We start from the raw sequence: 27,797 nt of genomic DNA, 5'->3' as shown, positions 1-27,797 counted from the left end.
ATTGATTAGCTTAAGATAGCGTAATTAATTATTTTTCCGCACGTTTATTATGATAAGGTGAACAATCAACAACCCCTGGTGTCAGAGCGATTGTTCGTGTCTGATACCAACCTGGTTTTTTCTCCAACACTTTTTTTTCCTTCGTCATCGTTGATCTTTAGGAACTAGTTCCACATTTCGGAACGTGATTTTCTTTTTTTTTTCTTTGGTTGTGAAGGTTGCGGATTTGGTGGGTTTTCTTGATCTTGATCTTGTGGCGGAGGAGGTGATTGGTGATGAGGTGGTGGAGGTGGTAGATGAGGTGGCGGGCGTTGAGGTGGTGGAGGTAGTAGAGATGGTGGATGAGGTGATTGGTTTTGAAATCTACGAAGTTGTTCTTGATATACCAGGTATGCTTCTTTGTGTGCCTGTTGTTGGGAGCTAGAAGGGTGGTCATGAGGAGGTGGTGGAGGATGTTGCGTATAATATTGTTCTTGAATTGGACAAGGAAGAGGTGGAAGTTGTTGTGAAAATTATTATGGTACATATTGTGGTTGATAAGGGGAGTTCGGGGCGTTGGGATTTTAGAGGGACATTTGGAGATCGATTTTGTGGTTGATATTCGGTGTTTTCGTAATTGAAAATTTGAGAAAAATTTAACCAATTTTGTGAAAATTGTCTAGTGGAGAGGGTTGCGGAACTTCTTCGTCTTGCTTATCTTATTGTTGCGATTGTGATGGCGTGAGAATGCGACTAGAGCTTTGACGCGATTCACGTGAACTTCGACGAGAAGCTCGGTGAGTTGATGACTCGCCAGACATGATATAATATAAATTAAAACTATATAATATAAATTAAACTTATAATAGAAAATTAAAACTATAAAAATTATACTTATAATTTAGATTTTTATGAACATTGAAACTATATATTATAAACTATATAATAATTTAACTATATAAGATAAAATAATGTGATACTTATTGTAGATAAATATTGTATATAAATATTTATAGAGAAATCAGTAGAGAATTGTAAATAAATGTTGTAGAGAATATACAGAGAATTGTAGAGAAATATGTGTTGTGATTGTGAAAAATAATAACAAATTTGGTCTATTTATAGTGTTGAAAACTATAGAGAATGAAAATATTAAACCTTAATAAATTTTAGCCTGAATCGGTAAAAAACGGTCATATTTTTCAGTCAGGACTCCAACAAAATTCTCCAACGTTACACAATTCTCTTTAAGTGTACAATATTTTTTGTCTTCTTCTGACTGTCCCTCTTGCTGCTTCCGCCATGTGTCGGAAGCAAGTCTACCACTTCCGGGGCCACGGAAATTGGAAGTATCGTTAGGCAAAATGACATTTCCGTAGCGAATGCCCATGATGATATGAGTGATTTTGCTATATATTGTTGAGCTGAGTTCAGGCGTAAAATGGTTCCGAATTAACGGATTCATCTAATCTTGATCATGTTTAATGCTGTTATCATTGTTGTGAAGACTTGGGTGTTTTTTTTTTTTTTTTTAATTTAAAAGGGATTGGTTCAATTATTCTTTCGGTTTATTGGCTTTTTGTGTTGAAGATTGGCTATTAATTATCACTAGCGTTTGATCATCACAAACGTCTTCCCTAGCTTGAAGATTTTACTTTCTTAGTAACACCAACATAAATCGGAGGTAGCTTTTTTATTTTTATTTTACCTATCTACTTTTTAGAATAATTTAAAAAAAAAAAAAAAAAAAAAAAAAAAAAAAGGTCTTAACCGACAAACAAAAATTTCAGAACAAATTAAGTAATTTCGTTTGTATTCTCTATTGCATCATGACTATATGGTATAATTACATGGTGTAATTTTTACTATAGCTTTAATAAATCTCCAAACTTTTGACTGACGATGACCTCTAATCTTTTATGAACTTCTCATTAAACAAATTAGTATGAGACCTGGACGATATATGCATATTTATTTTGATGTGCTGTGTCTCAAGTAGCATTATCAATTTTGACATTTAACCGTTTTTTTTTTTGTATCGATGATTAAAATTGATTAAAAATAAGCAGTCAAACTCAAAACTTTGATAACCAAATTTTGTGATATAAAAGTAAAATTTTGGTTGGTTATTTTATTGGCTAGATAATAGTTTACTATGAACTGACCAAAATGATTATAGATTTAACTGATTAAGCGAATTTTTTGTATTTAATATCCGCATAGGCGTATGCGTGAAATACATGCATGCCTGTATGGCTAAATACGTACCCCATACTTAACTTTGTAGCTCATCCCCGCTCCTTCACAGAGAACGAAAAATATCAACAAAATTAAAACATATGAACGTTACTAATTAACAAATTATTATTATTATTATTATTAGGTGGGGGCAAATAATTAGGAATAGTACTAGTACTTAAGTGGCTATCCAAGATTTCATGAAAGAATAGAATGGCAGGAAAACAGGCCACATTGTTTTGGCATAGGAGTCTTAATTTAATTGGTCATGAAAGAAAAGATTACATTTGAGATGACCTTAATGTATCATACTCAATTGGCCCATTAATGCTAGGCGGGAACATAAGCACATGGTTTTCTCATGAGTTAAATCACAACTATAAACTTAATTATCTTGTCACACAAAGCAATGAGTGATTTAGGCTGATGGAAATATGAGCATATCATGACATTTGCTTACCATATGTGGAAGCTTAAGATCTCAATAACAATCATTAACAAGTTTATTAAAAAGAAACCAAGCTAATTAATCCCATTCTTTCCTTACTAACTACATACCCCCTAAAAAAATCAATTTTTTAATGGTGTCTTAGCAAGACATAAAGTGTTTGTGTTTTGTGTTTTGTGTTTGTGTTTGTGTTTGTGTTTGTGTTAACCCTTTTTATTTGGTGATGTGTGAAGTTTCAAAAGGTTGAGATTAATTAGGGATTTAATTTTATTTATTGACTTTAACAAGAAGGCAACATTATAAGGAAGGTCTTGTTTTTGAAAGCCCAATTAAACCCCATCAATTATCAAAAGGTCTGTCTCGTTGAAATGCTCTCTTATAGTACCCCATCTTTTGAAATAATTACATCTTAGCTTTTGCTTTTTAGTGGGAAACTATAGTCAACTTTCTTGCCCTTATTCACATCATTACCTTTAATTTTGGGAGAGAGTCACTACCCTTAAATGAACTGTTTGAGATTCTAAAACCACAGAATTGCATAACTGATTTTGATTAAAGGTGTCTAATCATACTCATAAAGAAGAGGACATATATACAGTGAGGGATAAACATAAACATAGAAAGAAAAAAAAAAGTTGATCCAGTACAGACCATTTCAATAGCTGATCCATCAATGTTTATTAATTACTATCCTTTGAGCATCTCAACCGCAACCGTGCTTAATTTTTTTTTAATTTTTTTTTTCCCGTCATATATATTACCATTCTGTGACGTCATTTGACGTTCTTAATTTAAAACAGTGAAATCTAGATAGAAAGTAAGCCTGCAGTTTATGAATTTAGATTTGCAATTAAAGGGATCATAATAGCTTATCCATCAATGTTTATTAATTACAATCCTTTGAGCATCTCAACCACAGGTCCACAACCACGATTTATTTGTTTTTTTTTCCCGTCATATATATTAGCATTCTGTGACGTCATTTGACGTTCTTAATTTAAAACAATGTAATGAGTAATAAAGTTAAATCTAGATAGAAAGTAAACCTGCAGTTTATGAATTTAGATTTGCAATTAAAGGGATCTTAATATTGAGAAATCCCAATTGTTGATGTTGTACTTTTTCTGCACTATTCAGCTGATTATCATAAAAGTTCATATGATTAATTATCTTTCTATTCTTATAATTATTTATTTTTAATTTGTTTTTTGAAAAATTTAGGCCAACTACCAGCTACTCTTTGTCAAATAGACAAATACAAATGAACTTTACATTTGTTTCGAAAAAGATTATAATATAACATAATATGAGAAACTCCGCTCAATGATTACGGAAAATAAAGTTGACATAATTAGCTCACACCAGAAAAGTTGGAGTTGTGTTTTTTCTTACAAAGTGCTACTCCCTAAAAAGGGAGTATAGCCCAGCCCATAAGTCCAAAATATCATAATCTAAGTAGATTAAGAGGTGTGGTTGTGTTAATTACTTAATATGACCATTACGCAAGACCTCAATTAATTAGACTGTATCAGTTTGGTTCGGAGCGGTTCAGACTTTTTTGGGCCAAATTCAAGGCCTAGGAAACCGTACTATTCCGAGAGATTTGCACCAAAGTCATTTCTTATGAACAAAATTGCATCTATGTTACCACCAAAAAACGTGTTGCAAGTAAGTCACTTTTATTTATTATTATACCAAAATATCCTTAAAGTAGAACCATAGTTAAATATTTACAAAACAAAAGTAGACTAGAAGAAGAAAATAGAACCACATTTAAATATTTACAAAACAAAAGTAGATTAGAAGAAGAAAGTAGAATCACAGTTAAATATTTACAAAACAAAAATAGACTAGAAGGCTGAATCTGTGATTCCGGCGAGGGTTACAGCGGCGGTGGCCTCGTCGGAGCAGCGATCGGCGTGGTAGTCGGAGCTTAAACCAAAGAGATTAGGGTTTGAGAGAGAATTTGATGAGAGATTAGGGTTTGAGTGTGGATATGAATTCTTGTTGGATATAAAATAGAATGTAATTAAGACATTGTAAAGGTGACAAATATGCAAAAAAAAAAGACACGAATGCAATTTAGACTCATTTGTGCTGATACAAATAAAATAATGTGCTGTTGTTGTGACTTCAACAGTAAATTCCACTACTATTCCGGGGACTTTTAAGACTAGGGACTTTCAAAAACTCACAAATACAATATTTTCAAAACTGAAACGGAAGGAACCTTATTCTAAATAAAAAATTAAATTAATTAAAACAAACAGTGTAACAATTTGAAAAACTATAAATAATTTCAAGGGTCTTTTCTTGTTATTTTTCAGTAGGAACGTCTTTTTTTCAAAATAGAAAAACGACACTAACAACTACAACAATAATTTGCATGACTTGCATGATGCGAAATGGGTTTGGACCCATGTTTAGGCCAGTCTTAGTTAGGTGTTTGATGGTTTTTTTGGGCCTATTCTAATTGTAATGGGCAAGGGTATGTTAGGCCTCTTATATTTTCGCCTGTCGCCGAATATTAATTTAATTTAGGGATTATATTAAATTTTGGGCAAATGTTTTTAAATTTTTTTAATAGCTTATAATTCTAAGACTATAAATATTTTTTGATAAATTTATCAGTAAATAACTGTATTTATTGACAAACTCGATCATAGTTTTGGAACTACAATTAATAGATTTTGGCCCAATAATTTTTAAATGGTCATAATTGTAAAATCATCCCTTTAATTTAAAATAGATGATGGGTTTAATGGGAAAGTTACAAATCTTTAAAGTATACTATTTAAAAAAAAATTAAAAATGGTGTTTTATATGCAAGTGTAAACAAAAATTTAATGATAGTTTTATTTATATAAATAAAACTCTAAATAATAAACAAGTTGAATAGAGCTTAAAATTAAATAGATAACTGAAATGGAGAAGTTGCGGCATAATTAGAGCGAAACAGTTTCTAATTTGTTTCAAAATGGAACATTTATTTATTTGATATTAATGAGACATTAATTAAATAGCTTATATTTAGCGGGAATCTTTTTTTTTTTCTCTCAATAGCCGTGAATACTTTTTGGAAGTCCTTTTTATAGAAATGAATATTTAAAGTAATACCTATGTTTAAAAATATATAACTTGCATAACTGAAAATTATGCTTCCAGATTTTTACAAATAAAAAAAATTAATGATGATATCGAAAAACAAGACTTTCTAAACTCTTATTTCTTACATGGAATTCATTTGCTATTTGAAACTGAGTATATATGTATGCGTGTGTGTGTGTATATATATACACGTGGAAGTTATTTGCATAAGTGGAAGTTGTGAAATATTTTAAATCATTTTATTACATATATTAAAGGACGAATATAACTTACTTGCAAAAATATTTGAAGACAACTATCAAGTGACTTCAAATAAAATAAAAGTTTACAAGGTCGTTAGAGAAAATACTTTAAATAATTTTTAAAGTCAATGTCTAAATGTCTTGAAAATGTATATGTGTTTTAAGTGTTATTTAATCGACTTAAAATTATCCAACGCAGTGATTCTAAGTCATTGGGCGTGTTTGACACAGCTTTTTTAAGCCTATTTTTGCTGTTAGCAAAAACCAAAATGCAATCTTACTGTTTGGTAAAACAATTTTTAGAAAAAATTTCAAAAACGATTTTAAAAATTGTACATGAGTCACAAAAGTTAGGAATTTTGGCTTTTAGAAAAAACGTTTTTGTATCTGATATAAAATTACTTTAATATCCTCACGTGATTATCCATAGCACTGTTAAATATTTATTTTATGTCTATTTTAGTCTTTTTACTATAATATATTTATTTTACCAAATGCAAAATCAGCTTTTGTTATCAGCAACAACTGTTTTATAAACAACTTACCAAACACTTTTCAGTTAAAAAAAAAACAGTTTTTCCCCAGAAACTGAATCTAAAAGCGTTTTTTTTTAAAACAAAGCTATGCCAAACGATGCCAATAATGACTCTAAAAGTTATGTAGTCTTTTTTTAAGTGACTTATTAAGCCTATATACGAATTTAGACTATTAAAGTCATGCAATTTAGAAAACGTCTTAGATTTCAAGTCAATAAATCTATTATATGTAGTAGTATGGATTCGTTTTTTTGCAAATTATTTCCGTTTGGTTTTCAATCGACACGTCATTTGAAAAAGATATTTCACTTTCTCTTTTTCACATTTTTCCGTACGATTTTCCGTCGGCGTGTCGGTTTTCGTAAATCAGGAGGTTCGAAACGGCATCAAAAACAACATTTAAATCTTTGTATCGTAATAAAATATGTTGAGATTATGATATTTTTATTTGTAGAGAATTTATGATGAAATGACGGCGTCGGCTGGGAAATACAAAAATAAAAATAAGGAGAAATTAATTATGTTGATTTTTTTTAATAGTCACACAATATATTGAGAACTTGAATGGTAGGTTATGAACAAATTACAATTGATTTGGACTTGGTTTTGTATTTCATAAAAATTATGATTCATGTATTTGTTAATCTTAATGTATGTGTACCTGAGAATTTTCATAATAATGGTTGCGAACAAATAATTTTTTTTGCTATATAAAATATAAAACAACAGCAAATCGTTGAGGCATTGTTGTTGCCAGCCCCTACCAAATTACGACAAGTCTCGGATGTTTGGAATAGCAACAAACTTTTCGCGCAATTTTTTTCACAGCTTAATTACGGCTGAAAGTGATTTAATTGCAACATTTTAGTATTAGCCGCGTCATTTTCGTTTAACGGCTAAACACCCATTCTGATGTAATGAACATATCTCGAGAAATCCTACTGACGCGGCTAACGACAGTCGCTCCCCCGAGGGTGTATCCTCCTCAACTAATCTCTCTAATCAGGTTTGTTCTCCTTCCAATGGAGATGAGACCGATTGTTCAAAAAACAAGATATCGGCGCCCTCGTCGGAGATGGGCGACCGGACGCAATGATAGGATTGATCTGGAACGTCCAAGGGCTGCGAGGCCCGGGGACGATGAATGCCCTTCGGGACCACATCAAAGTTCATAACCCGGATTTCATTTTTCTTTCGGAGACAAAAACTTCAAAGCTTTACGCGGAGAGGTTACGTTATTCGTTGGGGTTCGGGGGATGCTTTGCGGTGGATCGAGTGGGCATGAGTGGTGGTTTGGTGCTCTATTGGAAAGAAGACAAAGGAATTCGAATCGGCTCTTTTTCTAGATTTCACATTGAAGCAAGGTGTATGGAAACAAGCGGGAAGGGCTGGCGTTTTATGGGGATCTACGGGAACCCAAATCCTTCTCAACGGCGTTTTACGTGGGAACTCCTCCGAAGAGTGCATGGCTTGCATCATGGGCCATGGCTTTGCGGAGGAGATTTCAACGAAATTATCTACAATTTTGAAAAGAAACGAGGTAATCCGAATGAGCCGGGTTTGATGAGAGATTTTAGATGTGCTCTCGACGATTGTGATCTTGAAGACGTGGGTTACTCCGGGAACCCGTTCACGTGGAGGAGCAAGAAATCGGAGGACGCCACGGTCGAGAGACTTGATACATGTGTGGCGAATGGGGAGTGGCTGGAGGCTTTTCCTCTGTTCAAGGTGACCCACCTAGACTTCTGCGGTTCCGACCACCGGCCCCTCCTCTTGGCGCCCGAGGGGGAGACTCCGGGGGTGTTACAAGGCTCCCGACGGAAAGTCAAGAGATTCTTTTTCGAAGAAGCTTGGTGCGAGGAGCAAGAATGCGAGAACATCATTGAGAAGACTTGGCGAATAGACTTTAGACGGGCCGTGAAAGATTGTACCCTTTCCCTAGCATCTTGGGGGAAGGATAAATTCCACTACTTGAAGACGGAGATCGCTAAACATAAGAAGGCTTTGGAAATTCTCAATTCCTCGACATCGAATTTCGACTCGGAGGCGATTAGAAGAGAGGAGAGGAAACTCAACACCCTCCTTGAGAAGGAAGATAAATATTGGCGCCAACGAAGTAGAGTGGCTTGGCTCCGCAGCGGGGACCGGAACACTAGCTTTTTTCACCGTAAAGCTAGCCATCGGAGGAAGAAAATTTTTATTTTCGGGCTCTTCGACTCTAACGAAAACTGGTCCGAGGACCCAAAGGTCGTTGAAGGTACGATTTCTAGTTATTTCTCGGATATTTTCTCATCATCTCAACCCTCTATGAGTGATATTGGTATAGTTACAAGGTGTTTGAGGCCTACGGTTACGAGGGAGATGAACGAGATCATCGCTGAAAAGTTTACTAGTGATGAGGTCAAAGGGGCGGTCTTCGATATTGGGGCTCTAAAGGCACAGGGGAGAGACGGCCTTCTGGGGCTCTTTTTTCAAAATTATTGGCACATAGTAGGCGACGGAGTGACCAAAGAGTGTTTAGGCATCCTAAACGACAATTGGGAGATCGGAGATCACAATGACACCATCATTTCCCTTATCCCGAAGATAAAAGAACCGAAGAGGGTGAAGGATTTCCGGCCGATTAGTCTATGCACCGTGCTTTATAAGATTGTCTCAAAATGCATTACCAATCGACTCCGAAGAACGATGGCGGAGACTATCTCGGAAAATCAAAGTGCTTTTGTGGGGGGACGCCAAATCTTCGACAACATGATCGTGGGGTTCGAAGGGTCCCATACTATGAGGCTTGGTAGATTCGGGAACGGCAAGTATGGAGCTTTGAAGCTTGATATGTCAAAAGCCTACGACCGAGTCGAATGGAACTATCTTGAGGCGGTTATGAGAGGCCTCAGATATGAAGGAAAGTGGGTCGATTTGATTATGAAATGCGTTCGATCGGTGCGGTTTACTTTCAACATCAACGGGACCTTGACCGGAAATATCATCCCTCAACGGGGACTCCGCCAAGGAGATCCTCTCTCTCCGTTTCTTTTCCTTTTTTGCTCGGAAGGGTTATCGGCTATCTTCAAAAGGGCGGAGAGTCTCGGCCGCATTCGAGGACTAAGGTTTGGAAACCCGGGGGTCTTTGTCTCTCACTTGTTCTTTGCAGACGATAGTTTGGTCTTCTTCAAAGCCAACCGGGAGGAATGTCGAGAAGTGAAGGTTAGCCTCGAGGTCTACGCTCGTGCTTCCGGCCAAGTGATTAACTATGACAAGTCCGAAGTGTGTTTTGGGAAAAACATCGGGAAAGCCGAAGGAGAAGCCTTCGCACGACATCTTGGAGTTCGGTCCTCGGAAGGACACGATCGGTACTTTGGCCTTATGATGACGTTGGGACGGTGCAAGAAAGAAGTGTTCCAATACATCCGAGATCGAGTGTGGGCCAAGATCCGAACTTGGAAGAGTAACCTCTTCTCTGCGGCCGGGAAATAGGTGATTATTAAAGCGGTTATCCAAGCCATCCCGAGCTATGTCATGTGTTGCTTCAAGCTCCCCAAAGGTCTTATTGGAGAACTTCACCATTTGGCGGCTAACTTTTGGTGGGGAAGTGATGATGAAAAGAGGAAAACTCACTGGGGGACTTGGGAGAAACTTTGTTTGCGCAAGGCCGAGGGTGGTTTGGGGTTCCGGAATCTTGAGTGGTTCAACCAAGCGCTCCTCGCGAAGGCCGTGTGGCGTGTTCTACGTTTTCCCGACTCCCTTGCTTCTCGGGTCCTCAAAGGGAGCTACTTCCCCGACTCTTGCGTTCTCAAATCGAATTGGACCTACAAAGCGTCTAGCATTTGGAATGGTATTCTTTGGGGACGGAAAGTTATCCTAGGGGGTTCAAGGTGGAGGATCGGGACGGGAGAAATGGTGGATGCCAAGAGAGACCGATGGATTCCTCGAGATGGGGGTTTTTTTCGTTCGGGGCCCTTCCCGAATCCCCGATGACACGAAGGTTTCGGAGCTTAAGGATGGCCTTGGTTAGCCTCGAGGTCTACGCTCGTGCTTCTGGCCAAGTGATTAACTATGACAAGTCCGAAGTGTGTTTTGGGAAAAACATCGGGAAAGCCGAAGGAGAAGCCTTCGCACGACATCTTGGAGTTCGGTCCTCGGAAGGACACGATCGGTACTTTGGCCTTATGATGACGTTGGGACGGCGCAAGAAAGAAGTGTTCCAATACATCCGAGATCGAGTGTGGGCCAAGATCCGAACTTGGAAGAGTAACCTCTTCTCTGCGGCCGGGAAAGAGGTGATTATTAAAGCGGTTATCCAAGCCAAAGTTATTGGAATATTAACCGGCTTCGGAATGTGCTTTGTGAAGATGATGTGGAAGCGGTTTTGCGTATTCCGGAGGCTCGATCGTCCACTTCGGATCGTATTATTTGGCATTTTAGCCGTGACGGAGAGTACTCGGTGCGGAGCGGATACCGGGTAGCGAGTAGTGGTCGTTGTGTTGCGGGCTCATCTTCTCCCCGAGAGTTGGAGGATTGGTGGAATTTCGTTTAGAAACTTCGAGTGCCACCGAAGATTCGTATGTTCCTTTGGAGAGTGGCTAAGGATTGGATTCCAACTTTCGGGAACCTCGCGAAACGGGGTATGAAGATCGACCCGGTTTGTCCTCGGTGCCCAAGAGGGAAGGAGTCTACTTTTCACGCCTTGTGGGAATGTCGGGAGAGCATCAACGTTTGGAAAGGCCTCGGATGGTGGAAGATGGTCAAAAACAATTTTGGCGGGGAGACTCTCGACTTTCTTATTCACCTCACCTCCCTTCTACCTTTACAGGATTTCGAGCTCTTTACCGTGGTTCTTTGGGGTGTGTGGAATCGTCGGAACAAAATGATACACTTTTCCCCGGTGGGCTCTCTTCCCGACCTCATCAACGACGCCATCGGGCTGCTCGGCGACTTTCGACGGGTGTGGGATCTTCCGAGCATGGTTCGGGTGGCTCCTCCCAAAATGTCCAGGTGGTCTCCTCCTCCCCCGGACATCACGGCCATAAGTGTAGACGCGGCGGTGGGGAGAAACGGCGGGACTTGCAGAGTGGGAGGTATATTCCGGAACTCTTGTGGAATTGACCTTCTCTCCTATAGTGTCCCTCTCCACCGGTACTATAGCCCTTTGATCTCGGAAGCGGTGGCGATTCGGCGAGGTTTAGAAGAAGCTTGGAGTCGGGGATTCACTAGGGTGTTGGTTCAATCAAACTGCGAGCACGTGGTGAAACTCATTAAAGAGAGATCGACTCCGACGACCGATGTGGGCCTTGTTTTGGTGGATATTTTTAACTTGATTCGCGCTTTTTGTTGGTGTGAGGTTGTTTTCATTCCCCGCACTTGTAATGTTTTAGCTCACAATCTTGCCAAGAAGGCGTTTTCCTTTGAATTGGATGTAATATGGAACTCTTTGCCTCCTCTTGAGTTACAAGAGCGAGTGTTGGCGAAAATGCCTAATGATATTTAAGGTCGGAGATCTCTTCCCTCAAAAAAAAAAAAGAAATCCTACCATTTTGTTTCAGCTCCAAATATTTTGACAAAACCACACGAACAATACTAGTTTCGCATTTATTAAAAAAAAAAAAAAAAAAAAATTTACTAGTTTCGCAACTATTGACAATAAATTTTGAACAAAAGAAATGACTATTCACTTTGACGATCTTGTTGACTACTTCGTACACATTTTTTCATGGAGGTTTAGAATTATTTTGTTGCACATTCAATTGTAGAAAATCATAACCAAAATATCAATGCATACTTCATTTTTCTTGTCTCTTTAATATAGTAATTTATTTTAGAGAAAATATGAATGTTATCCCATGTGTTTAATTGAAATGCGAGATTCATCCACTCAATTTTGAAAAATATCATATATCTCTTTTCAGTTTAATATAAATGACACATACCTCTCTTAAAATATATAATATCTAAAATATCACCATACTCGTTTATTTAAAAGAAAATTTAAATTTAAATTTCCCAAAATATTCTTAATGAAATAAATCTTTATTTTTATATTATATATAAAAAAAAATTAAATCAAAATAATTTAAGAGTTTTTGTTTAACGAGAGATTTTGAATTTTTTTATTATAAAATAGTAAATAAATATTTATTTTATTAAGGACATTTTGGGGAGTTCAAATTCTATTTTTGTAAAAAAAAATAAATGAAAAGTGTGGTATTTACAATGTAATATATTTTTTAGAAGAGATATTTATCATTTATATTAAACTAAACGGAGATGTCTGATATTTCTGAAAACTGAGGAAATATATATCACATTTTGATTAAACACATGAGATATTATCTTTGGACCATCAAATAGAGGTTTTCATGAGCTTCAGCACATGATTATTTACAAGAATTGAATATCAAAGTATACGCATATGGTCGAATAATAAATTATTACTTTGACCATTATAATTTTTAATGGCATATAGAGCTTAAGAGAGAGGTTTGGATGCACAAACTTTGGTGAGAAGCATTCTGACAACAAAATGAAGTTTCGGGTGTCTGATATTCACCGTTCTTTAATGAGGAATTGGCGGCATAAATCATCAAACTCTTTCTCTAGACTCAGTTTGGTACTCAAACTTTTTTTTCGACGGGAAAAATCACTAAACTGCATTTCTAGTACCGACGTTACTCATTTTAACGATTTTTTTGACGGAAATCCACGTGTCTCAAGCTAACTCCACTACTCTCTACTGACAAGTTATATATATATAGATAATGACCTCGTTTCACTTCCACTGCAGTCACTGCGACATAGCCGCAACCAAACACACACCAAAACAAATCAAGTCGCAGCAGAAAATCAAGAATCGACCTCCGTCAATGGAGGCCAAGCTTAGTGACAAAAACGCCCTCGAAACCCTAGCGATCCCGGCGGCGGAGGGGCTCGCTTCTCCGGCAGCGCAGGCTCTCTCCAAGCGCGCGCAGAACAAGCTGGTGAAGCAACAGAAGTACGAGGTGAGAAAGGCCGAGAAAAAGGCTGCGGATAAGGAGCGTCGAAAGAAGGAGGTCGAACGAAAGCGGCGAGAGTAGGATGAGAAGCTCGCCGGAGTGCCGGAGGAAGAGCGCTCAGAGATCATCGAGTCGCGAAAGAATCTGAGGAAGGAGAGGATGGGGAAGAGATCGGAGGAGAAGGAACTGAAGATCCAGAGGCTCACGCATGCCAAGATTTCCGTGAATTCAAGGCATGAGAACCCGAGCCACCTTTGGTTGACCGGATTTGGTGTATCTCCATCACTTGATTCACTGTGAGGACCTGTGAACTCGACATCTTCAAGTAATTCCCAATTGGGAGCTTCGCAGTTTGGATGCCCTGCTCTTGGGCTTTCTTCATCGTTATGCCCTTCCACCGATTCCGATCCACCAATCCCCCGACATATACATTTTCTTGGGGTCGAGATCATCAAGAACATTTTCTTGGGCCGACGGTGTTCATGCTCGCCGTCGGAGCTCAGATGTGGTGGGCCTTCGACCGAAACTTCCGGCGACTCCGGAACCTTCTGGCGCTCCCCGCCGGAGAGCCCTTCCGGAACGGCGACAAGGAGACGCTCTGCGCCGGGACCCACTTGCTGGTCTTCGGCAAGGAAGACGACGGAGTTCCGGTCGTCTCGTCCAAGACCGGTGGGCTCCTCCGGGTCACCAATGAGGTCCCCAATAAGTTGGTGGAATGAATTCAATTTGGTACTCGAATTTATGTTAGCTCGAGACACGTGGATTTCCGTCAAAAAAATCGTTAAAATGAGTAACGTCGGTACTAGAAATGCAGTTTAGTGATTTTTCCCGTCGAAAAAAAAGTTTGAGTACCAAACTGAGTCCAGAGAAAGAGTTTGATGATTTATGCCGCCAATTCCTCTTCTTTAATTCTCTCTCATTTTATTATTATTATTATTATTATTATTATTATTATTATTATTATTATTATTATTATTATTATTATTGTTATTGTTATTTTCGTGTTTTCTTAGTCAGGATTTAGGAGTAGCTAATATTCCAAACGGCTTATGGTGAATTCAAATCCTTAGTATGACTTGATAATCATGGCCTCTTTGATTTTATTCAATATTTATTTCCAACTTGTTTTTGTTCTTCCAATTGAAATATGTTTATGATTATCATTAATCTTGTTTAGCTTATTCCTAGATAGGATTATGAGCTTCTATTTATTGTGTTACTAGGGTTTTAATTCATACTTGATTTAGCCTTAGTAACTAGAACATGATTGTGATTATGATTCATGTGAGGGTTATGTAGTAGTGAGTGAAAAGCATGACTTAAGTTGATAGGATCACGCATGGAATTTATTTTATTTTATTTCGTGCATCTTTCTTTCTATGTGTAATGATTTTGTTAGATTAAATATGCGGTGTGTATTCTCTCGGTTATTTAGCAGATAGAACTAGTTATTGGCACAACTTCATAAGCAACTACTATTATAAGATTGCGGAGATTATAAATCGTGCGTATTGATCTTTTGTGGATGTTAAGTTTGTGAATAAGTTGCAAATATTATCAAGAGTCGAGACTCATCCTGGGCAATGGAAGGTAATGGAAATTCCATTTCCAATAAGCTACTTTCCATTGCTTATTGGAAATGGTATTTCCATTAGGCATTTTGATGCCTTCCATTTCTTATTGGAAATGGAATTTCTGTTAAACTTAATGGAAATCCAAATTTCCGTTAACTTCCAATAAAGAATTAAAAAAAATAAAAAATTAAATTTAAATGGTATTAAGTATATAATTTATATGAATAGATAATTTATATGAATCTAATTTATATTATTTAATTACCTTAATTTATATGAATAGATAAATTTAAATGGTATTAAGAATGGCCATGTTTCTTTTTTTAAATAATGGATAATTAAATATTATATATATATATATATATATATATTAAGGTAATTAAATAATATAAATTAGAAGGTTGAAACTTGAAAGTGTGTAGACTGTGTGTGTACCAGTAAAATAGAAATTATACAATGCACACATAACAATAACAGGGAGGCAATTTATATGAATAGCCAATTATATACACGTTAGTACGTTACAGTGTTACACACACATCCTCACTCAAACGCCAATGGAAATATGCCTTCCGATACCTTTCGACAACCTCTGCCATTTCCATGTGCCACGCGGAAGAAAACTATCATTTCCGTGCCACGCGGCAGACGGCACTTCCGCGAGGCTCACTTCACGTGCGGAAGCCATTCCTTCCGTGGGACTCTCGTCCGAGAAGCCAGCTTGAGTCGAGACCATGATCAGGTAGAAATGTTTAGTGATGGCAAACGACCCTATTACAACTAAAATTTCGTATTTTGTGTCTTTTTTTTTCTTCTAATAAAATTCGTATGTTAATAAAATAAAACAAAGTCTCTCTCTGAAATCGATCATTTGCTTATTATTAGACTCTAAAATATTATTTTTAGTTAAAAATAAAAATTATCGCCGAACACGCAGAATCACGAGTACCTCTCATGCCTTTAAATAAGTGATACTTACTTTACTGCAAAAAGAAACTCCCAAAATAGCAAGGACGTTGGTGTTGAATGGCTTGGTGTTTGTTTGTGCGTGTGTGTGTGTGTTTTTTTTTATTATTATTATTATTATTATCGAAATGGCTTGGTGTTTGTTGGCTTGCATTGTTTTGGTTTGGTTTGTTTTTCTCCTTCTCCTTTTTTTTTCTCTTTTGGCGTTTTCCATCTTGGCAAAAAATTATAAATACTCCGCGAAACCCGTTTGTGTGTTTTTTTCTTTCCTTCCTTTTCATAAATAGAGAAATTAGAAGATGATCAATAATTTTTATCATTTATCAGAGCTATAGTGGTTGCTATAATAATAATAATAATAATTTACTAAGAAAGCACAAAGGCCTCTTCCTTCCATGTGAGCTCTGAAAAGCCTACTCCGAAGTCCGAACTCCTCTTTTTTTCTAATCTTTTTTTTTTATTTCTTCTTCTACAAATGGGCTCCAATCCAAAGCCCATGACATAGTTGTCATCTCTCTCTCTCTCTCTCTCTCTCTCTCTCTCTCCTAACAGTCAGTCTGTCAGTCATGTCACAAAAGAAAAAGGCTTAAATTGAATTGATTCCCTTCTTTCCGAGTATCCAATTTATGACGTATACTTTTGTTTAAAGTCCTATATTATCTGAATTTCCCAACTTTAGTCACTTTAAATAATAACATAGCATATAAAAACAAACAACCAACTCATGTTTGCCCTTAGAATCGCTGTTCCTTCTTCACTAATTTTCCTCTGGAAGAAAAAATTAAGGAAAAGAATTATAAAGTTTTTAATTTTTTCTAGGCTGGGATCCACAGTCACTATATGGCAAGACGATCCAATAATGTTTTCATATTTAATATTATATTTCGACCGTTTAAAAATATAAAGACCAGGACCCCTATCCACACCATTAAAGCTTGTCACTTTGCAATAACACATATCCACTTTTTATTCAAATATTTTATATTCTGCGCAATAGAATATATTTTTTTTATGGAATCCAATCGCTGATCATTCCAAGCATGCCAGATCATGTGACATATAGCCTGTCTATGACAACCTGTATATCCTTTTCATATTTTTTGGTATTCTATTTTTATTTTCTTTCCACTTTTGAGACTGAGTGTGTGTGTGTGTGGTATTTTTGTTTTACAGCTTCACTATAGAAAAAAGAAAAGAAAAAGAAAAAGAATAGAAAAGGAAGTTCAGGTTGGCTTAGCCAGTTGGGTTGTTGACAACCATATCATTCGCTTTATTTTTTTCTTTCTTTCTTTTTCTGCCTTTCTATTTTTATGATCCTCTTCATCATTGAAATCTTGTCAAACAAGTTCTAAGTTTCAGTTTTCTTTTTTGTTTAATCTACTCATGGCTACTTCTAGTGAGACTGTTGCAGTAGTGGAATCACATGAACAAATTCCTGTCCCTCTTGAGGTTAGTCATATTCTCACGAAACTCTTTCCTTTCTTATGCTCATGATTTTTTTTTTTTTTTACATGTTTCTATTACTCTGTTGTTGATTCAGCTCTCAAGCTATGTTCTTTTTTTTTTTTTTTTATTTATTAATTAATCTACTGTCTCAACTTTGCTTCTTTCTTCAGTTTTCCTTGTGTTCACACCACTGATCTAGTTTGATACACAAGTTTTCCCTTTTTTATTGGGGGTGTGTAAACACGTATATCTATATCTTTTTTATTACATGTTATGTTTTTTTTTTTTTTTTGAGATTTTGATAAGCAAACAAGTGTTTTGATATACATATTTGTAATCCAATTAGGTCATGACTTTACATGCTTAGAAGAGATCAACGATAATATTTGGGTTAAGTTGAGTGTATAGTTGAAAATTAAAGGCTTGGCAATAGCAAAATGAATATGCATGAAAAATAACCAGCTTGCACGTTCAAAGGAGATGTAATGATAAAAATCAAGATGAAGATATTATTATTATTATTATTGGGTCAATTTTTGTTATTGAAAAGAACAAAACAAGGTTGCCCATATTTGGATATAATTGTTTTTATCCATCTCTGTGTTTGTGAACTTGATCGTGTACGTGTTCTGGTTTTTTTTTTTTTTCAGCAGCAAGTTGAAAAGGTGGTAAAAGAAGAAGCAAAGCCTATTGATCAAGACAAAGGCTCCAAGGAAAGCGAGGAAAAATCCAAAGTTGACGATTCACCAACCGTGAAAGAAGACGCTTCTGTTAAAACCGCTGAGGAAAAACAAGTCGAGACCAAGGCCAGTGAAGCTGTTGTTGCTGATCCGGATTCTGTCGTTAAAGAAGATAAAGCGGAAACCGAAAGCGTGCCGGTTATAACAATGACTTTGACTGAGGATAAGCCTGTGGTCTTGGACCCACCAACGGTAGTGAAAGAGGAACCGAAGATTGTTGAGCCTGTAGTGAAAGAAGAGCCAAAGGAACAACAAGCTGAGAAACCGAAGATTGTTGTAGTGAAAGAAGAGCCAAAGGAACAACAAGCTGAGGAACCGAAGACTGTTGACGAGAAGCCGAAAGAGTCTTCTGCAGAGAAGGCCGAGCCAGCTGTAGAAGAGCCGGTCAAACCCGCTGAGGAAGTCAAGGTGGCCGAGGAAAGTTCGCCGAAAGAAGAAGTGACTTTGGCTGATAAGGACGTGAAAATGGACAAAGAAGAACAAACTCTCCCTGTTTCGGATGCTGAGGTGGCAAAAGACAAAGAAGCCGAAGAGGAAAAGAAGGTTCCGAGCGAAGTGGTTGTGGAGAGTGTTCCAAAGAAGGAGGTCATTGAAGCTGAAGAGAAAAACGAGACTGTTGTGGTGACCGAACCGGCTAAAGAGGAGGCGGAAAAAAGCAGTGAAGCCGAAGAAGAGAACAAGGTGGTCGAGCTTCCGAGCGAAGTGGGTTCTACAGATGAAGCAATTGAGATTCCGGTTCTGGTAGCTGCAAGAGATATCGCTCTCGACGAGGCTGAGAAGAAAGACAAACCGACCAGTGCTGTCCAAGAACCAGTTGAGGAATCCAAGCCCGCCGATCAACCTGATGTCAAGGCAAAAGAGACCGAGAGTCCGGTTCTAGTAGCATCCAGAGACATCGCTCTCGACGAGCTTGAGAAGCAAGACCAACCGACAAGTGTTGTCAAAGAACCAGTCGAGGAATCCAAGCCCGCCGATCAGCCTGATGTCAAGGAAAAAGAGACTGAGAAGCCCGACGAACCAGTCAAAGAGTCCAAACAATCTGAGCCCGAGGTGAACGAAAAGGAAACCGCTGTGACCGAAGTTGTGAATGATGGCGAGCCTGAAGTTAAGGAAGCCGAAAAAGCCGAACCACCCAAGTTGGAGAAAGAGACCGAGCCCCAAGTCGCCGAACCGGAGAAAGAAAAGGAGACCGAAACCGCGGAGCCACAGAAAGCCGAGGAGGAAGTCACTGTCGATGTACGCGAAGTGGTGGTCGAAGAGGCAAAGAAGACAGAAGCGGAGAAGGAAAGCGCCGGAGACATTCAGAAATCGGACAGAAAACTCGAGACGCTCATCAAAGAAGGCGATCAAGAAGAGGAGGCCAAAGACGCCGCAAAGGAAATCCCAGCCAAGCCAGCTCAGAAGCAGTCAAACAATATCATGTCGAAGGTCAAAAGCTCGCTGGTCAAGGCTAAGAAGGCCATCATCGGAAAATCTCCCAGCAAAACTCCGCCTTCCGACACCAAAGGCGATATCAAAGTCAAGTAAAAATGGCCTTACAAAGGTGTACTACACTTTTTTTTCCTTTTGAATTATTATCTTTGGTGTTTGGTTTCTTCTGGTTTTTTTTCACTTGGTCCTTAAGTTTTGTGGTAAAGGGATGTGTATATATAGAAGGTATAAGCATGGATGCTATACAACACTATATAGGAAGACATTGTTGCTTTTATTTTTTTTTTTTTTTTTTTTTTGTGGGTATTGTTGTATTTTTTTGTCATTGGATTTCTAGTTTGTGAGTATTGTGTCTGTGGTGTTTGATTGCCATTCGTTATGAAGAGGAAATTACTCTTGGTCTGTGAATTCTGTGTGTGATGTAGTTATTACAACTGCTTATGATTATCATTGTATTTGTAATTCACGACACTGTATTTATAGTACAACTTTTTTTTTTTTTTTTGTAGTAGTAGTTGATTGTTCAAATCACTTTAGACGATATCATACCAACTTTGAGTTTCATATTGAAAAGTTGTAACCAATTGATACGTCATATCATGAACAGATCATCTCACGTATCTTAAGCTCGTCTGAAAGATAGGCGTAATTTCCTCTTCTTATCATATAGGCTTCTAGTAATACTAGTTGAAAAAACAATATTTTAAAAAAAAAATAAGTAAAATAAAGTAAGTTTAGACTTTTAATTGTATTAAATATAATATACATAAAAAAATTATACAAAATATATTGATAACAGAGGGAGGAAAAAAATTAATATACATACAAAAATTATACAAAATATATTTATGAAAGAAGGAAAAAAAATTCAAAATCGGAAGTAAAAAAAGAATCAAAACCGGAAGTGAAAAAAAAATGGTTCCACGTGTCGCTGCCTAGCGGCACCAGAATTCAAGTTGAAATAAAAATATATACAAAATATATTGATGAGATAGGGGAAAAAAATTAAAGGTCGGGAAAAAAAATAAACGATAACATATGTTATTGATATAGTATAATATAGTATTAGTATTATGATTATAATATACATAAAAAAAACATACAAAATATATTGATGTTTGGAAGGGAAAAAAAATCAAAATTGGAAAGCAAAAAAAAAAATCAAAATCGGAAGTAAAAAAAAAATCAAAATCGGAAGTAAAAAAAAAATCAAAATTGGAAGGAAAAAAAAATGACTTCAACGTGTCGCTGCCTGGCGGACCAAGATTCAAGTTCGAAAAAAATATATATACAAAGTATATTGATGAGAGAGGGAAAAAAATTACAAGGTCGGAAAAAAATAAATGATAATATATGTTATTGATATAGTATAATATATTATTAATAATTATAATTATAATATACATAAAAAATATTAAAAAAAAAATCAAATTGGAAAGAAAAAAATCAAAATCGGAAGTAAAAAAAAATCAAAATCGGAAGGGAAATAAAATGGATTCCACGTATCGTTGCCTGGCGACACCAAGATTCAAGTTGAAATAAAAATATATACAAAATATATTGATGAGAGAGGGGAAAAAAAATGATAATATATGTTATTGATATAGTATTGGTAATTATGATTATAATATACATAAAAAAATTATACAAAATATATTGATATTTGGAAGGGAAAAAAAATTCAAAATTGAAAAAAAAAAAAAACACGTGTCGGCCCCTGATGCCGCCACGTGTCACCGCCTGGAGGCGCCACGTGGCGGCACCAGGATAAAAATTAGAGAGGCATTGTCTCTTATTAACTATGCTATGGAAAAAATAATAACTCTTCCTTATAAAAAAATTAATTATTTTTTTCTCCATAACAACTCGGGACGAATACAAATTCTGATGACTCAAAACTGGAATACTATCTAATAGGAGACGACTATGTTGAGGATCTGAAAACACATACTTGAATACTTAACATTAACATATTGAACTCTATTACATTGCATATTTCACAGGTCTAACTAATATACAGAAGAAGAAAAAAAGTCAAAAGTTTTCTCAAGATTACAAAATTTGTACCATGTTTTTTTTTTCCCTCTGAAAGTAAATATTCACAATCTATCGTACAGATTTCAAGCCTCGTTTAGTAAAAGACTCTGCAAAACAGATTTCTCTCTTCGATTCGCAACGACATGAACTCGTGTGTCAGTCATAATCTGGAACGGAGAAGAAAATTATAATGTTGCCTCAAAAAGAATAAAAAAAGTTTGTGAAACACTAAAACAAGCTTACAAAAATTCAGTTAAGTACAAGAATACTTACTGGCTACTTTACTAGGCACAGCATCGTTTCCATTGGTAGAGGCCGAGGCTTTTCCGGTATTCACATCAGAGAGTTGAGCTTTGTTCAGCCCCAAAGCGGATCGTTCGATACCCTCTTTCGCTGCTTGGCACTGCAACAATGAAAAAGCGTAAAAGCTCGGTTGAATGAACTGAAGAACAATAAAACACTAAAAAGAAGTAAAGCAAAGCTTGCTTGCTTATCTGATAAGCTGATTGTTTCAATGTGTGAGTTACTTTTCCCTTTTCTTTTCTTTTTTTAATTATTATTATTAAAAGAGCCTATAGTAATCTGGGACACACCATGAGAAGAGGAAATTGCAGATGAAGATAATTTCGGCAGCAAAGATAGAACGTGCACGAGAAGGCAAAGAACACACCATATCTCGTCTTAAAGCGGGAGTAAAGAATCGGAACATAATAGCTTTCGAAAAAATGGAAAGAAAAAAAAATGGACATTATACATGTCTTTGATGCTTCTATAAGATACATAAATAAAAAAAACACATTAATAAGCTACATTTCTCTACTAATATTATTTTCCATCTCCGATGAAAGAATCGATTTACAGGGAATTTAATAAATTTATTCTACTCTACTCCTTGTGATAAGCACATACCCTGGAAGATGTGTGATTCATCGAGCTTTTATTCTCCGTGGGCTGACCCGTCTCTGCGTTATCCGCGACCACATTGGGCTTTGTGAACGGCATGCTCATCATGGGGCCCAAATGCATCGGCATCGAGACTCCTAATTGGCTGGGAAGCCCAAACACTTGGAGCCCAGGGCCGGCCATTGGCGGGCCCGGGAAATGCGGGCCCTGAAATCCGGCGCTGATGTCAGGCATTCCCATCCCGAACCCCATTCCCATTCCCATTCCCATTCCCATGGGCGGGAAGTGAGTCATGGGCATGTGTGGCATCATCATCTGAGGCATACACAAACCCGCCCCCATTGACATGATCTGAACAATGAGATCAGAATTCGTTAGTTCATCAATCGTAAAAACGCGATTTGAGCAAGCAAACACTTTATAAGAAGATGAATTAGCTTCTCAGGAAGCGGCGAGTTTTGAGTACCTGAACTTGGAGCTGAAGCGTTTTCAGGTACTCGATAGCCTCGTCAAGCATGGAAGCCTTGTCCACCTAATAAAGTAATTAAAATATCAGCTAAACCGTTCTAAGCAAGTTCGAATGAATGCTTAGGAACCGACCTTATTGCAATTCGGTATGAGTTCTTGCAAGGCACGCATCTTCTCATTAATCCTATCTCTTCGCCTCTGTTCAAAACGAGATCTTAGCTCAAAACTATCTGATTTAGCCACTGAGTTCATGAATTCTCACCCTTTCCGACAAATTGTGCACTTCAGCGGCTCTACTTCTCTTGGAACCCGGAGAGGCTCGGGGCAAGCCCGTCTTTTTACCGCCGAACGACTCTTCCTCGGCATCCTGTACAGGGAAAAAAAAACAATGAGCAAGAGCTACTAAGAAAAAAGAAAAGAAAAAAAAAACCGAAACCAATCGATGGACTTGCTTCGCTGTGGCACTCGGAATCGTCGGCCTCGTGAAACTTCCTCTTCACGGCATGGGAGGCTCTGTCAACGCTGTTCCCGGAGCAAACCGAGGAAGAAGCCGCGGCATTCTTCTCGCCGATCTGGTCCGAGAGCCTCAAATCGGCCCCGATCCGAGCATTGGCCTTGGCCGCGGGCCTCGAGAAATGAGAGAAGTTGATCACGCCCGGGCTCGTCTTCGGTTTCAAGACCGAGCCCGGGGGCTTCGAGGAGATCTGGTCGGGCGTGGCTGTGACGCCGGAGAGCTCGGGCAAGAGCTCGGGGCAGTCCATTTGGTAGCTCAGCCATGGAATCATGTCCTCGTCGTCGTCGTGGCTCAGCCCAACGTCCTCCGACGGGACTGACATTGGAATTTCGACGGCGGCGGGCCCGAATTTGCCGGCCCTCGCTGCTTTCGGGGTCTGAGACGGGACAGACTGAGGGTTTGTCTTGCCTCTGCTTGATTGCCCTTGCGTCGTTGTGATTTGACCGTTTTGCCATACCAGCTCGAATACATCGTTCGTTGGCCTGTCAATCCAACAACAGTCACACAACAATTGAACAACAACAAACAACGAGAGAGAGAGTTAAAAGAAATGAACTAACTCGATATCCTGAGTTGAATCGACCCTCCTTTTTGCCAAACGGTATAGCTCGGATAAAGGCATGGTGTTGAGAGAGAGAGGGAGAGAGAGAATTTGTTCAATGGCTCGGAAAGACCTGCAAAGGTTTAACCATACTCACTCACAAGCAGGTTATAGATTTTAGCAGAAACTATTCGAGTCTAAATGCTCTCAGTTCAAAGAACCCAGAAGAAGAAGAAGAGAAATTCTTGTAGGCAAAACGCCAAAGCGAAAAACCCCAAACTGAGACAATTCCCGAATCAACTTATAGAAGGGAAAAAATATATATTTGGCGGTACAAGAATAAATATATGCTGCTTCTTTTTACAGTTTTTTTTTTTTTTTTTCACAGAACAAAATCTCTCTTTTTTTAAGAAGTTGAGTGCTTATTTATCAGTAAGTTATGTAATGTAAAATGACTTATATAAAAGGAATACATGTAAAGTACAGGTCAAAGTCAAACCAATACTTTATGGGTTCACTTGTTTAAAAAAAATACGTTAGATTGCACTTTTTCAATTAACCAAGGTAGAGATTGTTAAGTGTACTATTAGTATATTTTCCTTAATTGTGCCTTATAATAATATTTGAAAATCTTCTCAGAGCGAAATCCATTGAAGTGTGAAGGTTACGGAGAAAGGCGAGCGAGACAAAAAGGGGGAGAAAGGGATATGGGTATGGCTCTCGATATGAGTTAAAGGGTAACACTAATCCACATGCATTTTATACATGTGAAACCTGTTCGGTTTTGTTTGGTAAATATTTTCCCCAGAAAAAAAAAGGTACAATCCAAAAAATTGGTGAAAACTGAGCTCAAATAGAGAGAGAGAGAGAGAGAGAGAGAGAGAGTTGAAGAAGGAGAGTCACGAGTCACGACACTTGTCCCGGTTTACAATGGACTGTGGCAAGAGAGAGAGTGAGGGCTTTATATCTTGGAGAAGAAGAAAAAACTTGCTTTTTAGCCCAACTTTGGAGAGATCAGTCGAGCTCATGTGGTCATAATTTTTTTTTTTTTTTAATAAACGGATTTTCTATTAAAATTGGGTAAAAAACTCATTAATACAGGAGAATAACACCTTAATACAAGGAACACCAAGACCTAAGTCGAAGTGAATCTAACACTAAGATCCGATAAAAGTACGTTATGTGCAAACTTCCGACAACGAGAAGAATTACAAGCACCAATAGAGCACACAATAGGCTCGTTCAAAAACCCAAAGATTGGCGGTGGAAAAATCCAACCAACCTCGGTCCGATGACCACGAAGAAGATGACTCTTCCACCTGCATAGATCAAAACCTAACAGGAAATCCACTACGGATAAGGAGACTACGGCTAATCCGGCTCCTAAACAAGTCAAAAAAACCAAAGCACAACAACAAAAATAACGATTCACTACAGAACCAGCATGAGCTAAAACCAAGAAATCAAAACACAAAACTAAATTAATATTATCTTCCAAGAAAAAGCTCTCAAACCCCACAAGGACCGCGACGAGGCCGGCGCCGAACTGAGCCATGGACCCCCGATGGACCGCTACTGCCTTCGTCGGTGAAGCACGGAGAAGAACTGCTGCAAGAACCACCGGCGGAAGCGCTACACCAGCCCCGGTCGGAGAAGAAGACAGAGCCGACCACTCGCGAGGTCGCAAAATCAGATCTGAGATTTCAGATCTGAAAATGCCACTCGGTCACAGCCGTGCGAGGTCAAGGGAAGAGCGATGCCGGAGAAGCCACCACTCGCGAGGAAGCGCGACCTTCGCCTCCCCCCGGGTCGGAGTCGTACAGCCGACGTCCGGTTCCCAGGGGGCGACGGCAAGAAGCAACTAGGGTTTTAAACTTTGCAGAGAGAAAAGCCTTTCGTACAGAGAGAGAAAAGCTGGAACTTTTTAGCTCATATGGTCATAATCATCCCATTAATTTTGCGCAATTGAACCCGAATAAAATGATTTTTTTTTGGCACTATTTATTCTACCAAAATTTTGTCCATACTGTTCATATCAGTATTCCGATATCAATCTAGTCAATTCTGAGCACTTGGACAAAAAAAATTTAGACTCCTCCAACTAGTTTTAGTCCAACTTCCAAAATATTTAATATAGAAAAGTTAGATGATCTTCGTATTAAATTCATATTAATTTAGATATCTAACTTTTCATATTAAATTAATTTGTTTTGATTTATTTTTGATATTTTTTACTATTCGATTTATAGATATTGAAAATCCAATAGCCAAAATTATTTGTTCATTTCAAAAATATTAAAAACAATTAAATTTTAACCCAAATTATTTTTTTTCTTATAAATACACTCCATTAAAACTAATTTATTCACACATCTCTCATTTCTCTCTCAAATTCACTCATTACCCTCTCAAATTTACAACTACAAAATTTGGTAAAAAAACAAGTGACATCTTCACACTATACATCTTTTCCTACGATTGAAAATTTTAAATTTGAATTTGACAGCCCATCAAAATGATGGCTCTATAACGAATGTCTACATCATTTTGGACCGAATCCCAATGAAATTGATCGAATACCTGTTTAGGCTTAATGAGCTCTGATACCATGTGAGTGTATCATGAGAATTTATCTCAAAACCAATTGGCAATGAGAGCAGTAATTCATGACCTGTATAAACTTTGTTAGTTCTCATTCTCTTTTCTATGTAGAATACCTAACATGGGAAATCCGAGTTGAGCCGATGAATGCTCAGTATTGAAGATCATTGGTAGCAATTCGATTGTAGTAACATTGTCTCTTGAACTTAATGCACAATAGTTCATACTTGTTCAGAAAAGACCGCATTGTTCTTCACTAGTAATCAGACTGTCTTGGAGTCGTTAATTAATGTCATCAAACAAATGGACAGTACCGAACTCAAAAGTGGGCATTATTATTGCTAATATTCTTTATTTGATTTTTTTTCGAGTTTATTGATATTATTTTCATTCCAAGGATATGTAACTCTATGGCTCATTGCCTTGCCAAGCTTTATATTGAGGTTAAGTCGAAGGTAACATGGTCATGGCTTAAATCTTAAATTTATTTGTGGTGTTTCAATGATATCTCTTGAGGTTTTTTTTAATGTATTTGTTACAATCGATTGATACAAATAAATTAGAGCTAGAGAGACTATAAATTGCGTGATTGAGTTTTTTTAACATTATGATTTGTTTTTTTAGCATTAGAAATTTTCGTGACACATTGGTCGCTACGCGATATTAAAGACTTCATGACCAGTCAGTCTCAAAATCAAAGAATTTCATGACATAAGTCACAAAATTTGAAAATTTTGTGACCGATGTGTCACGAAATTAGACATTTTCATTAAGAGTATTGTAGTTTTTTTACACCTCAAGTACTAATAGATGTGTCAATATTTGATATTTTGTAAATTCGTGTGAGAATCGTAATATTTGTGTCAATATTCCTTGACTAATGTCATTTTTGTATATTATCATTAAAAAAGGATAAATTACATCATTTCCACATTTCATCTTTCACGGACCACGCCTTCAATTTTGAAAAGTCTCATCCATGTCCTTCTAATCACGCCTCCATCACTGCCTCTTTGTACAATCGGAACGGTCTCGCGCA

General features: G+C 37.4%; 3 protein-coding genes across 4 annotated transcripts; 2 read left to right on the top strand and 1 right to left on the bottom strand.

The window, feature by feature from the left end:
- Positions 1 to 11,112: 11,112 nt before the first annotated feature.
- On the top strand, positions 11,113 to 12,036 carry LOC149381478 (uncharacterized). The gene has a single exon (XM_089601366.1). The coding sequence runs from the start codon at positions 11,113 to 11,115 to the stop codon at positions 12,034 to 12,036; it is 924 nt and encodes a 307-aa protein (XP_089457492.1).
- A 5,165-nt stretch (positions 12,037 to 17,201) lies between these two features.
- Positions 17,202 to 20,160, top strand: LOC149381477 (uncharacterized). Of its 2 annotated transcripts, none has more exons than XM_089630367.1 (2): positions 17,202 to 17,526; positions 18,177 to 20,160. In XM_089630367.1, the coding sequence occupies exons 1-2, from the start codon at positions 17,461 to 17,463 to the stop codon at positions 19,788 to 19,790; spliced, it is 1,680 nt and encodes a 559-aa protein (XP_089486493.1). In that variant the 5' UTR covers positions 17,202 to 17,460; the 3' UTR covers positions 19,791 to 20,160. The 2 variants fall into 2 exon arrangements, with proteins under 2 accessions (XP_089486493.1, XP_089486491.1); XM_089630365.1 differs by having other exon boundaries at positions 17,313 to 17,526; positions 18,174 to 20,160.
- Positions 20,161 to 21,621: 1,461 nt separating this feature from the next.
- LOC149381476 (transcription factor PIF3-like) lies at positions 21,622 to 24,592 on the bottom strand. The gene is made up of 8 exons (XM_089601845.1): positions 24,177 to 24,592; positions 23,555 to 24,098; positions 23,365 to 23,469; positions 23,235 to 23,300; positions 23,101 to 23,166; positions 22,641 to 22,985; positions 22,005 to 22,134; positions 21,622 to 21,898 (listed from the first exon to the last, which is right to left on the bottom strand). The coding sequence occupies exons 1-8, from the start codon at positions 24,236 to 24,238 to the stop codon at positions 21,888 to 21,890; spliced, it is 1,329 nt and encodes a 442-aa protein (XP_089457971.1). The 5' UTR covers positions 24,239 to 24,592; the 3' UTR covers positions 21,622 to 21,887.
- Positions 24,593 to 27,797: the final 3,205 nt, after the last annotated feature.

Source organism: Urtica dioica, chromosome 11, assembly GCF_054948205.1.
Source record: "Urtica dioica subsp. dioica isolate 48M chromosome 11, U.dioica_male_clone48M_v1_H2, whole genome shotgun sequence".
Taxonomy (NCBI): Eukaryota; Viridiplantae; Streptophyta; class Magnoliopsida; order Rosales; family Urticaceae; genus Urtica; species Urtica dioica.
The sequence above is the reverse complement of the archived record's forward strand: the minus strand, read 5'-3'. Positions and strand labels throughout refer to the sequence as shown.

Bases quoted from the DNA above. Each gene is read 5' to 3' on its own strand.
- LOC149381478 (XM_089601366.1), top strand. From the start codon at position 11,113: ATGTTCCTTTGGAGAGTGGCTAAGGATTGGATTCCAACTTTCGGGAAC.
- LOC149381477 (XM_089630365.1), top strand. From the start codon at position 17,461: ATGGCTACTTCTAGTGAGACTGTTGCAGTAGTGGAATCACATGAACAA. The intron at 17,527-18,173 runs GTTAGTCATATT...TTTTTTTTTCAG, and splicing joins AAATTCCTGTCCCTCTTGAG to CAGCAAGTTGAAAAGGTGGT.
- LOC149381476 (XM_089601845.1), bottom strand. From the start codon at position 24,238: ATGCCTTTATCCGAGCTATACCGTTTGGCAAAAAGGAGGGTCGATTCA. The intron at 23,301-23,364 runs GTGAGAATTCAT...CGTTTTGAACAG, and splicing joins TGCACAATTTGTCGGAAAGG to AGGCGAAGAGATAGGATTAA. The intron at 22,986-23,100 runs GTACTCAAAACT...CTCATTGTTCAG, and splicing joins CGCTTCAGCTCCAAGTTCAG to ATCATGTCAATGGGGGCGGG.